General features: G+C 36.5%; 1 protein-coding gene across 2 annotated transcripts in view; it reads right to left on the minus strand.

The window, feature by feature from the left end:
* LOC150089470 (cilia- and flagella-associated protein 100-like) overlaps window positions 1–14982 on the minus strand; it is a 310734-nt gene that overhangs the window by 189309 nt on the left and 106443 nt on the right. For both annotated transcript variants that reach the window (XM_090368613.1, XM_090368614.1), the window contains exon 5: window positions 5570–5733. In XM_090368613.1, coding sequence (XP_090224739.1) covers window positions 5570–5733 — 164 coding nt within the window. The remainder of the gene's footprint in view (window positions 1–5569; window positions 5734–14982) is intronic.

A 14982-nucleotide genomic window follows, 5' to 3' on the forward strand; every position in this document is an offset into this window, starting at 1 on the left:
GGCTCAATGGCATTGCCAATGTTTAGGTGTTGTCCAAAGTTCTCCACAATAATCCATTATGAAATGAACAAAAAATAAACAATAAGATATGGGCTGTAGGAAAGGAAATTTCAAGAATGCAAAAAAAGGCAATTCGAAATTGACATTTTTTGCATTATTCAGAGTTCCTCTGTATGTCAAGTATTGTTACCATTTTATTTGCATTATCCGGAGTTAATGCAAATGGCAAGTGGAGTTTCTCAGTTTCTGTTTTTGAGCATACTGTATACTGTACCATGTGTGGTTAGAATCATCATTATTATTATTATTATTATTATTATTATTATTATTATTAGACATATGGTACAAGGAAGCCTGAGGCTTATGCTGCACCTGCCAAAAAAAAAAAAAAAAAAAATTCCCGAGTTACCCCCTGTGTGTGTGTGTGAGAGAGAGAGAGAGAGAGAGAGAGAGAAGTAGAAAGGCATCACCAAGAAAGAGAAGAATGATGATATCCAGCTCAGGACCCTGGGTTTGCCAAGCCCATACTCACCAGATGTAAGCCCCTGGGGCTAATTTGTAGATTACAAAGTGAGATTTAATTCAATTTTATTTTGGTGACCATTAAAATGTACAAAAAAAGAAAGAAAAATGGTGACAATTCATATTAAAAAAAATTTTTCAATTTTGGAAAAAATAGACACTGGGAATGAGAAAAGTGAAGTTGCAAAAGAATTTGGCACTGCTCCTTCAACGTTGTATACAATTTTAAAATGTTGTAAAAATATTAAAGAGAGTGCCTTGGGGCCTCAAAGAAAACAGATTTGAAGTGCTTTACATGATGACATTGATAAAGCTGTTTTATAATTTGTAGTTACAAAATGTTTGGTCAAGAAATATCCCAATTAGTGTCCCAATAATATGCAAAAAGGCATAGATTTTGGGAAACTTTTAGGATACACAATAATTTTCAAGCAAGTGTCGGATGGCTCTACAGGTTTTGAAATTGATATTGAATTGCTGTGGAGAAGACAATGAGGTACCACAGGATAGAATTAACGAATGGCTTGCTAGTGAAATTAAAAGGATAATCATGGAATACTATATCAATTATGTTTTTAATGCTGACGAAACAGGAATGTTCTATCAGTTATTTTCATATTGTACACTCACCGTTAAGGGAGCTTTATGCAGAGGTGAGAAGAAATCAAAACAGCATTTAACTGTCTTGTTTTGCTGCAATGGTTCTGGAACAGAAAGGCTAAAATCACTGACTGGAAGATATGCAAATCCATGATATTTTAAGAATGTTCGATCACTTACCTGTGATTATCGTACAAATAAACACATGTGCCTGGATGACATGGAAGCAAATATTGCCATGGAACAGTGTGCCCTGGAAACAATATATTTAATGAATATTAAATATATTGCTAAGCTAAAAACTTGGATTCCCAAATGAAAAGACAAAAAAGAAAACTCCTTCCCTTAATTGATAATCACTTGGCACATAATTTGACATGTATATTAGAACACATTAAAGTTCAATTTTTACCTTCAAACTGTACTGCAGTTCTCTAACCTTTGGACTTAAGAATCATATGTGCAGTCAAAATGCATTAAAGGAGTCAACTTATCAAAAAGTTATTGCTAAAATTAGTTTCAGAGGATAAATAGATAACTAGATGTTAAAGCAGCATGTGGTATGATTGTTATGGCATGGTGGTCCATAAAAGTGTCAACCATATTGAAATGTTGGAAGAAGACTAATTCTTGCAAACAGTGATCTTGAAATACAGATAGAGATAACTGGAATGGAAGTGGAACATGAGGTTAGAGAAATGTGGGATTTTATAGTTGCTGCCATGGGAGTACCAAACACTGTTAATTATGAAGATTACATAGAAGCCGATGACAATTTATTGACTGCAAGCGAGTTGACGAACCAGGAAATTATTGAAAATGTACAGGTATCTTGTTGCAATGCTTCCATGAGGCTTGAGAGTGAAGATGATGATAAAAATGTTGTTGAGCCACCTGATGAAGAAATTTTGCTCTCAGAAGCTTTAAACAGCCTGAAAAAAGTTTGTCCGTATTTGTCTTCTACTACTGATATCCCAGAAAATATTTTTCAGCAGTTAAGTGGTATTGAAAATTTCATTTTTAATGGTGCTACTAAAAATATGAAACAACTGAAATTAATGGACTCCATGATCAAAAATAAAATTTTGTAATGATTATTTGCATTTGTATGACTATTTTTAAATAAAATGAATTTATAATTTTTTTTCTTTATCCCATATAACGAAGTTTCATTACAATGAGATTTAATCTGTATATGGTTTTTAATGCCAAACAGTGCAATTTCTTAACATTTAAAAATATTGAAATATAATAAAAATGTTAATAACCTTAGCATAGTGACTAATTACAGAACTTGAAAAACAAAAATAAAATTCTTGTATGTAAAATAATTTCATCCTTCCTTAAAATTCAGGTAAAATAACAAACTAATTTTTTTTTAAATATATATATTTAACCAATAAGATAAACAAATTAAAAAAACATACTCTTGAATGGCTTAGCATTAGCATTAGTAGAGGCATTTGATGCAAGAAAGCAAGCTTATGCAGCATCAGCCAAAAAAAAAAAAAAAAAAAAGAAAGAAAGAAATAAATAAAAAATAACCACTTCCACTTCACCCCTCTGTTCGTTCAAAATACCTGTCCAGCTGAGCCTTAAACTTATTTAGGCTATCAACTTCCACGACAACGGATGGAAGTCTATTCCACCAACCAACCACCCGCTGGCTAAAGGAAAATTTCCTCACAATCTATCCTACATCTGTCCTTTCTCAATTTGAATTTATGCCCTCTCAGGTGATTATTCTGAGCAAGAGGATGAATCCCATCAGCATTGAGCATGCTCAAACCATTCAAGGCTTTATACACCTCTATCAGATCACCTCGCCGGTGCCTAGTCCCCCAGACACTGTAATTTGCAAAACTTAAGCCTTTCTTCGTAAGAGCACCCCTTTGTTCCATTCACTAATCTTGTTGCCCTTCTCTGTACTCGTTCCAGCATCTCTACATCCTTCTTGAAATGAGGCCTCCAGACCTGTATACAGTACTCTAGGTGTGGTCTGACCATTGCCTTATACAAAGGAATAATCACCTCCTTATCCCTGCTAGAAATATTCCTATATATCATTGACAATACACCATGAGCTACTCTTGCAGCCCGTTCTGCACTGCTCAGAGAACTTCATATCTGCCTGCACAACCACCCCAATGAAAACACCCTTTTCATTCTCTACCACTGTCAGTGTAGTACCACAGAGTTGATACGTTGCTCTGGGGTTGCTGTTTCCCATATGTAGTACTTTACATTTGTCAATGTTAAACTTCATTTGCCACCTCTCAGCCCATCTGCTCAACCTTTCCAGATCCTGTTGCAGCAGCATAGTGTCAGTAGTGTCCTTGACAACCCTGCCAACCTTCGAATCATCTGCAAACTTGGACATTAAGCTTGATATACCATCATCAATATCATTTATAAATACAGAAAACAATAATGAACCCAATACTGATCCCTGAGGGACTCCACTAATAACATTAGTCCACGATGAGCAGTGTCCATTGATTACCACTCTCTGTCTTCTCCCCCTCAACCACCCCTTTATCCATAGCAGCAATTTGCCTCCAATGCCCCACTGCTCCAATTTGTGCAGCAGTCTTCCATGTGCAACAGTATCAAAAGCCTTTCTAAGATCCAAGTATATAATATCAAAGTTATTCCCTGCATCCAGTTCTTTTGTGACTGCATCATAGTATCCAATCAAATTGGTCAGGCAAAACTTCCCCTTAACAAACCATGCTGTGTCTGAGCTATAACTGTCTTGTCTAGATGATCCTGCAGTGCTTCTTTAACCAGTGCCTGCATTAATTTTCCAGGAACAGAAGTTAAACTAACAGGTCTATAATTACTTGTGTCGCCCTTTGATCCTCCTCTGTGAATTGGGGTCACATTTGCACATCTCCAGTCCATGGGTACTTCCCCTGAGTCCAAGGAAGCTCTCATAATTATGGCTAAGGGTTTGCTTACTTCCTTTGCTGCCTCCTTTAATATAACTGGATAGATCCCATCCACCCCAGGTGCCTTTCTTGTATTTATCTTCAACAATTTCTCCTCCATTTTACTCTCAGTTATTACAAGATTCTCTAGCTTACTGCCAGAGTTGAATACACCTCTGGCATTCCCCTCGCTGAATAACTCCTCATGTGTGAATGTCGATGCAAAATATTCATTCAGTTTGTTAGCTACCTGAGCAGGATCATCAACAGCTGACCCATCGATATCAAGTGGACCAATCTGATTCATCCCCTTCCTTCTAGAGTTTACATAGGTAAAGAACTCTTTGCTGTTTTTCTTTGCATCCCTTGCCAAAGATGTCTCGTAATCTGCCTTCGCCTGCCTAACCTCCTTTGTAACTTGGTTACAGATCAACTTGTATCTATCATAGGCTTCTGTGTCACGTGTTAATTTGTATGTATCCCATGCATTTTTCTTCTCTGCCATATGTCTCATTAGTTCATCTGACATCCACTTAGGCCTAAACCTTGAACAATATTTCTTAGTTGGTATGTAAAGCCTAGTAGCTTCCAAGATTACTTCCTTGAATGCTTCCCATTTAGAATTTGCTGTTGGTAACATCATCAGTTGGTCCCACTATAGAACTTAAAAAATCTCTGAGGCCGCTGGAGTCACCTTTATGAAAGCAAAAACTCTTCCCTTTACCCCTGATGGTAGTTACATCTTTAAGTAAATCCCACATCAGTTACACGTTGATCACTACCTCCCAGTGGTTTTTTTATCTGTTAATTCTTGATGCATGAATAATCACTGCTGATAATCAGATCAAGAGTATTACTCCCTGTAGTTGCCTCCCGAACATGCTGATGTAGAAAACAATCATCCAATAAATCCACAAAAGCCTTACTAGTGTGTGAGTGACCAGCCCCCAATTTCCAGTCAATATCTGGGAAATTAAAATCCCCCATTATAAGACTCTCTGATTTACTGGCCCACTCTATTTCCCCGTACAGTTTCTTATTATACTCATCAGAGTCATTAGGCCTATAGCACACTCCTACTCTCAATTTTGATCTCCCAATGCTTGTCACACCAAACTGACTCGACACTGCACTGTCCAGCAATGTCGACTGGCTTTACTTCCTTGGATTTTATATTTCTTTTTGAAATGTTCTTCTAGTTAGCTTAAAGGCTGTTTTTTTTTTTTTTTAACCCCTCCTCACTTTCTACCCTGTCTATCCTTTCTGTAGACATTGTACTCCCCAAATTCCAGTTCTGCATTCCTTATAACTGTGTGACACCATGTCTCTGAAATCCCCACAATAAGATTAACAAATTAAAAAAACATACTCTTGAGTGGCTTAGCATTAGCATTAGTAGAGGCATTTGATGCAAGAAAGCAAGCTTATGCAGCATCACACAAAAAAAAAAAAAAAAACTAATTTTTTTTAAAATATATATATTTAACCAATAAGATAAACAAATTAAAAAAACATACTCTTGAGTGGCTTGTGCTGACAAACTGTCACTTTCTTTAATGAAATCATTAAAGATCATTGCATCACTTTGTAGTCTTTCTTCCATTTCAGATACTTTCTGTTCTTCAAGCTTTACAGTTTGATGCATACTGTAGAGTTCTTTATATTTAATTTGCATAGTATGCTATATTAAAGAACAATGGAAACCTTTAAATAATATATTTCCGCTATTTTTATATATTTTTGTGATTTACCATACAGTTCAAAAATTATGATATATATCCATGTTCACATATATACAATGCATCAAAGTGATAATGCTTGTATTTTATCAGTTCACAGTATTCCAACTGTTCCCAATAGTGTTTTTAAACATTTTTTTGAGTAAGGACACATTTTAGAATGGGTAAGAAATTTACCATATCTGTTGCTCAGCAGAACAACATACATGGTTTTCTTTGTTGGCATTGCACCAAATTTATATAAACTTTCTGTTCATTCACTTTCAGTACAAAAAAAAAAAAAAAAAACAGCCTTTAAGCTAACTAGAAGAACATTTCAAAAATAAAATTTGAAACATGATTAAAAAAAACTGATAAAATGAGCACATGTTCCTAATGGGGCCAAACTGGCTCCATTAAGAACATGTGCTCCTAATAAGATTTGTGATTTGCCATATCCAGTCCTAATTTCTTAAAAATAAATAGAAGTGTGCAGTATATTTATTTAAAATTTTTTATATAAAAATTTATTTGTTTAATTAAAAGTTTCACATTTAATAAAGAAACCAGCTATTTACTAGATGAAGCAGGATAATTCTAAAGATAACTTAAGATGATTTTCAGGATAATGAAAATCATCCACATCATTTTCTTTTTAATTCCAAAACAAAATTCATGCTCAGAATGTAAGCAGTTAACAAGATATATATATACAGTCTCTGCAATTTGGTCCTTCTTGTACACCATATAATACAAACTGTTCTACTAAACTTGGGTGCTGCTAGCCCCCTGTGACTGTTTCTGATGATGTTTTCAGCACTTTCTACAATTCTGATTCATGTGTTTTTGGGAACAGAAATTTCATAACCTTTTGTGCTCTATAATTTGAAGCTTTTCAACTCTCCACATTTCGGCTGGCTGTACCTACAGAATTTGCTGATAATTTTGAAAAGGATATTTCCTAAAGCAAACCTCATAATCAATCTTCATTATCACTTCTTTTTTCCATTTTACTTTGAAATAACTTGTACATTAGTTAATTCTTTACTATTATGAAACAACAGGGATTACCTTTATTTTAGATATAGGAAGCTTCTTTTCCAACCAACTCTCCTGGTCCAACATGCTAATAATTCTTTGGGAAGGCGATACCAATTTTACAAAACATGTGGGACTTCTTCCCCACTGTCAGAACTGTAGTGTTCAGACCCCTCGGTCTCAACCTTGAGCGCTCAAGACTTCTGTCTTCAAACGCCATACCTCTGGCAGCAGGAAACCATTATGTGGATTGACATAAAATTAAATTTTGAAGGTCTAAACCGCTTAATAAATAAATATGGACCGATTATTTTCTTAGATACTTTTTTAGACCCCTAAATTTAACTCTAATGTCAAGCTACTGGACCGAAGAAAATAATCAGTCCATATTTATTTATTAAGCAGTTTAGACCTTCAAAATTTAATTTTATGTCAATCCACGTAATGGTTTCCTGCTGCCAAAGGTATGGTGTTTGAAGACAGAAGTCTTGAGTGCTAAAAATTGAGACCGAGGGGTCTGAACACTACAGTTCTGACAGTGGGGAAGATGTCCCACATGTTTTGTAAAATTGATATCGCCTTCCCAAAGAATTATTAGCATGTTGTACCAGGAGAGTTGGTTGGAAAAGAAGCTTCCTATATCTAAAATAAACGTAATCCCTGTTGTTTCATAATATAATAGAATATAGGAATTATCGAGCACTTAATAGCTCTGTATTATCAAATCTGTTAATTCTTTCATAACCTGAGGTCTTAGCCCTAAACTATATTGTAATCTAAATTACTCCACACCATCAGGCATCTCTCATATTCTGAATTTATACTTCGCAACTGGGTTGTCATCATTGCAATACCGGGGTACCTGCCCATCCACTGATGAGGAGCCAATAAGCTCTGAAACAGTACCGTATGGGGGGGGACCTGATGGCCACGGAGTATCAAAGAATAGGTAACAACAATCTTCTCTACTGGAAAAGCGTTGCCTATTCGAGGAATTTTTGAGTGGTGTGAGCAGAAGGAGTAACTGTCCCTTTTTTCCTTCGACAGCATTTCTTCCTCTTCCTCTCCAACTTTCACCTTCCTACATCTTTTTTGCTTTCCTAAGTCTAATAGGGATAGTATGAGGATAACAGAGATCTTTATCCCATACCATATTTGAAACAGTGCCGTATGGGTGATGGTATCCACTGAGAATAAGTAACAATAGTCTTCTCCTATGGTGAAGTGTTACTTATTCGAGGTAGTGCAATATCATGGCAACTCGTTATGAAGGTATTCACAATATGAGATATACTTTTAATGATGCCAATTTATAACTACTTAAGTAGTTAAGTAGTTATAAATTGGTATGTACTGAAGCTATGTACTGAAATGATGCAATTGCACTAACTTGTACATTAGTTAACCCTTTACATAACCTGAGGCCTTAGCCCTAAACTATATCGCCATAAATATGTTTAAAATTGTTTGTTGAACATGAAAAGATTTACAGAAAGGACATTTTATTATATAAAGAGAAGCAAGTTTTGTTTAAAAAAAAAAAAACATTCTGTTTAAGGAGGATGTAGACTAGTGGTCTCCAATCTTTTTTTCCATATAACATTTCTTTTAACTAAATAAAAAACTAAATAATGGAGAAAATAAAGTAAAAAATAAATAATAATAATAAATAAATAAAATAAAAATGAACATTAAAATTTAGAATGTGATGATGCCAATATTGTTGGTATGGAGAGTGGCATCAACAGTCTAAAAGTAGCTACTGAAAGCCTAATGAAGCAAAACATCAATGGATTACCCCTAAAACAGCTGATAAACCACAAAATAAATAGAATAAAAAAATAAAAAAAAAATTTTTTTTTTGCTATTTATACTCCAGCATAGCCATTAGGTCAGAAGAATTTATAATTAATCATTTTGATAATGAACATAATCATTAACCATATTTATCAGTCACACAGGCTTGCTGAAATATCCAAAATCTACTAAAAATAACGAAATCCAATTTCATACCTGCTATCACAAAAATCAATGGCTGAAAAATTATCAATAATATAATGAATCAATAAATTCATACATATCATCACAAGAATAAAATAAATAGAAATACAAATAAAGAAAACATAGTACATTCAAAAAGTTCCCAGAATCACATGCTAGTTTGCATCACACTAGCAGCTATTTAATACAGTGCATATGCCATAAGCCCAGTATTCTGTGCTATTGCAATGGCTAAGTTTTCACAACTAATACCATGAAGTAAAATTGTTGCTGCTGCATTGAATGCAGAGGGCCATTCTACACATGAAATAGCTAAAAGGAATCACCATAATCAGTCAATAGTGGCGCATTTATTATGAAAATTATCAGAAACTGGCAGTCTAAACAGAAAGAAAGGAAGTGTATGTTCATGAATATCTTCTGCAGCACAGGACAACATTTATGTGTCCAAAACAGATCCTCATCAACAGATCTCAAAACAGCATGGGAGAAGGATATAGGAGTAAAGGCAAGTCTGCTACAGTATGTAGACATCTTATTGGGATTAGTGGCACATCACCCAAGAAAAAGCCACTTTTGATGCAAAAAAATGAAAGCCCAGCATCTAAAATGGACAAAAGAGCATGCTAGTTAAAATGAGCAAAAGAGCATGCTAGTTGACTAAAATGAGCAAAAGAGCATGCTAGTTGGCTAAAAATGGGCAAAAGAGCATGATCCAAGGATTAGTGGTTGTTGTTGTTATTTGGTTTTTAGGAGCATTAGCAACTAAGGCCATATTGCTCCGGGATATGCGGTGGTCATTCCCTGACCTTTCCGCATCCTCCGTATTTGGTGGTGACGGGCTCGAACCCCGGTCTAATCAAGAAGCGTGTGCTACGCACTGCTGCTCCTTCCCACCTGGCTACGGAGGCGGCAAGGATTAGTGGATCGGTGGTTATTTTCCCTAATGAATCACAATTCAACTTGCATGGCATGGTTTGGATGGCCAGCAGACTGTTAGCATTAGTAGAGGCATATGACACAAGAAAGCAAGCTTATACAGCATCAGCCAAAAAAAAAAAAAAAAAACCCTTCCCATATCATCCATCCATTCGTTCCAAATGTTTGTATAGTTCTGCCTTGAATTTATTTAAGCTGTCCACTTCTACGACAGATGGAAGTTTTTTCCAGAAATCAACCACCTACATCTTTTTTGCTTTCCTAAGTCTAATACAGATAGTATGAGGATAACAGAGATCTTTATCCCATACCATATTTGAAACAGTGCCGTATGGGTGATGGTATCTGCTGAGAATAAGTAACAATAGTCTTCTCCTATGGTGAAGTGTTACTTATTCGAGGCAGTGCAATATCATGGCAACTCGTTATGAAGGTATTCACAATATGAGATATACTTAATGATGCCTACACATGAAATAGCTAAATTTCCACACACCTATTCTACAATTGTCTTTTCTCAATTTTAATGTATGTCCCCTCAGGCGATTAATCTGGGCAAGAGGAAGAATCCCATCAGCATTGAGCTTGCTCAAACCATTAAAGGCCTTGCACACCACAATCAGATCACCTCGCAGGTGTCTAGTCTCCAAATACTGTAATTTGCAAAACTTAACCCTTTCTGTTACTTTTAATATTTTATTAAGAACTTTAAATCAAGTTACCTACATAAAAGGTAATGAATTTGCAAAAGATCGCATCACATAAAAAGGATTTTATAACGAACGAGTAAAAACTTGAACTGCTTCGTGGGCTTCCTGTTGTTTGGCAACGACTTCGAAGATTTGTCTTCGTAAGATTGCGCCTCCATCAATAATCATCGATGAATGATTATTTCTAACACCCCCCACTTGATGAGGTGCATCTCTTAGCTTCCAAAAAAAGGGGTTTACACGAGATGATTGCCCATTTCAGCTTGGCACCGCTCATGTTTGTGGTGATTGACAGCTTTCATTAGAGAATCTGCTCTGTGCTCTCCTTCAAAAATTCAACCTGGCCATTTCTTGCTGCTTTTTGTTTGTTTGTTATTTGGTTTTTAGGAGCATTAGCAACTAAGGCCATATTGCTCTGGGGATATGCGGTGGTCATTCTCTGACCTTTCCGCATCCTCTGTATTTGGTGGTCACGGGCTCGGACCCTGGTCTAATCAAGAAGTGTGTGTTACGCACTGCTGCTCCTGCCCACCTGGCTACGGAGGCACCATTTATTGCTGCATCACGAATGAAATGATGTTGCACATCAATGTGTTTGGTGTGTGAATGATGAGTTGAATTCTTTGTAAGCTCCAATGCATTTTTGTTATCAGTGCAGATTGGTATTGCACCTCCAGTGTCCATAACTTTCAGCTCCTCGATCATCCATGCTCCTGTGCAGCATGGGCGATTTTGGCTGGATCAGTCTTTGTGAAGACAATTCTTGCCTTTGTAGATCCTCTCAGGTACCTCATGACCCTTTTGACTGCAGACCAATGTTCTCATCAAGGATTGGAGTTGAATTTACTCAACTCTCCCACTGCAAACGATATGTCAGGATGTGTAGTTTGTGCAGTGAAAAGCAGACTGCCGACTGCAACTTGATACGGCACAAATCACATCTCTTCTTTTTCAGCATGATTTGATTAATGTCTCAATCTAAAATGGTAGCCAAGGAAATTAGATATTGAAGAGTCATTCCTCGCACTACAGGTATGAAAGTTTCTTCAAAGTTGATGCCATAGACTTCATACAACCGCGAATGACCAGCCATGCTTGGTTTTAATCTGTATTTTTAGTGTCATTTTTCTTCTTTTGTAGAACCCACTTACAGGATATAGGTTTCTCACCCTCTGGAAGGTTGACCAGCTTTCAGGTACCTTTCTTGATGAGTGTGTCATATTCCTTTTGCATTGCCTGTTGCCATTGCTTTGCGTCACTGCAAGAAAGAGTTCCTCAATGCTCTTCAGATCACCACTTGACTCAATACCTATAGCTGCAGCCATGACAATCATCATATCTTCCTGGTAATTTACACTCACGTCTTAGTGTTCTCAATTGGTCCACTTTCCTGGTACTATCACTTTTATTCGAATCCGCATTGTCGCCTTCACTTTGTGAGCTATCTGAGTCCTCACACAGTCTTGTCTGATGATTTGATGCTCTACTCACTGCTCGATTCATCACTGTAATAGACAATGGTCTCTTTTTCTATGTGTCTTCCTCTTCTGAAATCAAATTTTCCTTCTTTATTGGAGTCTCAATACTCCTTGTTTTCTGCTGATCACCTCCAGTGTTACCTTCTTTTCTTGAATGATGATCGCTGGCTCATTATCATAGAATGGCTCATCAGGAACTGGTACGTTCTCGGCTGCTAAAAATCTATTTTCATTAAAAATGATGTCTCAGACCTTCTCGATCTCTTTTGTTTCCATATTAATAAGTTTGTATTCTTTTGAATCCACATAATAACTGATGAAGAGATACTCATCTAACTTTGCGTTCCATTTCTTTGTCTTCCCTCGTGGTATGTGTACATGGGCTACACATCTGAAAACTCATAGCCTTGTCAGGTCCGGTTTTGTTCTGCTCCATGCTTCCTCAGGTGTCATGTTCTTTACAGCAACTGTTGGGCTCAAATTCTTCAAGTAGCATGCTGTATTTACCGCTTCAGCACAATATTCCTTTGGTAAATTTGCATCATAAAGTGTATAGGATGCTTTGCACTTTTTCACAAAGCATCCTATTTATGTGTTCAGCAATGCCATTTTGCTCAGGAGTGTACAGCACAATTGTCTGATGTTGAATCCCATGTTTTTTTAAGAAATCTTCAAAATTGCAATTGACATATTCCTTTCCATTATCAGTATGAATTGAACACATCTTGAGCACTGTCTCAGTTTCAACTTAAGCCTTGAAATCCTTGAATTTTTCCAAGACTTCTTTGCTGTTGAGAAAGTATATGAATGTTTTTCGTGTCGAGACATCCGTCAAAAAAAAAATGTAACGCTGCTGCCTATCGATTTTTCTTCCATTGGTCCACACAAATCTGAATGAATTAGCCAAGTTTGTAAGTAATGCGATTCGCCTTCTGTTTAGGAAATGGTAGCCTGTGTTGTTTTCCTTTCACGCATCCTGTGCAAACACCATTTGTAAGTTGATCCTTAAAATCAATGCCCATTACCATTCCTTCTTGAAGTTTCATCATGCCGCCTATACTCAAGTGTCCCAAGTTAACGATGCCAAACCTCATACTTGCTGCTGCTTATGTAGAACCCTGTCTCATGAGAGCATTCCACTTTTTAGAGTTCTCCATCCATTGATTTTGCCACTGCAATCAGCTAGCAGTTGCACAATCCTGCAGTTCACACGTCTCTGCATCTTCAATGTCATTCTCACACCTTTTCTTCCCAGCTGCTGACAAGAGATTAAATTAAACTTGAGTCCTTCTGCATATCTTATATTTTGAATCTGTGTCTCGATTACTTCTCCTCTGATTTTTAAGCAAAATCTTCGTATCTCCAATCGCAGTAATTTGACACTGTTGTCCCGATGCAGTTGTGACAGTGCTGCCGTTGTCTAACTGCTTAGCATTTATTAACCAGTCCTTTCATCCTGCGAGATGCACCATCACGCCAGAGTCTACGAACCAATCATTGACGTTGAATTTACCAACATCAAGAGCCATAGTCTGAACTCGTATTAGTCCCATTTCTGCTCTTTTAAATTTGTTCCCATGCTTGCTTGCTATTATCTGATTTATTTATTTTTCAACAATCCACAGAATGATGCCCGATTTTATTACAATTGAAACATATTCCCCGGAATTCTGGTTTCATATTATTTTTATTTGTCACTTTATGTTTTGTAAACAAAGCAGAATCCTTGCCTTCATTTTCATATTTCAACGCTTTGGCAGACAGACTTTTTTTACAAAATCAGTTATCAACTTTGCACTGTAATTTTAGAGTGCCATAATTAACAGTTTATAATGATTCAGCAAACTAAAAAATATCAATGCAGCTAAGACGCCACCTTTAATTTTGTTATCAATAGCCTTTAAATGTTGAGCAATCGTTACCTTTTTTATTAAAATATTCATCTATACCTTTACACTCAGAATAACAACTCATCACTAACTGTTCAAAAAGCGCAGGTACTCTTAAAAATCCTTTTGACTCATACCTTTTCCAGTCATTCCCATACTTTTAGGCTGGTTTTCAGCTCATGAATCTCCATTATAATATGCGACTTGATGCCAGACACAATGGCTGCCAATGCACGCTTTTCTAACCTGTGGTCACATTGTGCTGTCAACATAATCCCACAAATCACAGTTCGTTAGATGTATTACCATGCTGTATTTCCAATCAATGTAATTTGAGCTACCTTTAAGCTTTTCGAAAGACGATGGGACCGAAGTATTTCCAATAGATTGCATCTCTTTAAAAAGCGAATCAATTTTTGACCACTTACGATATACACTATTATCTGGTCCCATAACTTGTTAGTTTTAATAATATTTTATTAAGAACTTTAAATCAAGTTACAGAGATAAAAGATAATGAATTTGCAAAAGATCGCATCACATAAGAAGGATTTTATACAAACGAGGAAAAACTTGAACTGCTTCGTGGGCTCGTTGTTTGGCAACGAACTTCAAAGATTCTTCGTAAGGTGCCGCCTCCATCAATAATCATCAATGAAGGATAACTATTTATAACACTTTCTTCATAAGAGCAACCCTTTGTTCTATTCACTAATCTTGTTGCCCTTCTCTGTACTCATTCCAGCAGCTCTACATCCTTCTTAAAATCAGGCCTCCAGACCTGTATACAGTACTCAAGATGTGGTCTGACCTTTCCCTTATATAAGGGGATAATCACCTCCTTATCCCTGATAGAAAAATTCCTGTGTCTCATTGACAAGACACCATGAGCTATCTTTGAAGACCATCTGCACTGCTCAAAAAACTTGATATCTGAATGCGCAATTACCCCCAGGTCCTTTTCATTCTCTACCACACTGAGTGTAATACCACACAGTTGATATGTTACTCTGGGGTTACTGCTACCCATATGCAGTACTTTACATTTGTCAATGATAAACTTCAGTTGCCACCTCTCACTTTTCTAGATCCTGTTCCAGCAGCGTACTGTCATTAACAAATTTGCCAACGTTCGTACTGTCTGCAAACTTAGACAT

Source organism: Mastigoproctus giganteus, chromosome 2, assembly GCF_048544385.1.
Source record: "Mastigoproctus giganteus isolate SK-2022 chromosome 2, ASM4854438v1, whole genome shotgun sequence".
Classification (NCBI taxonomy): Eukaryota; Metazoa; Arthropoda; class Arachnida; order Uropygi; family Thelyphonidae; genus Mastigoproctus; species Mastigoproctus giganteus.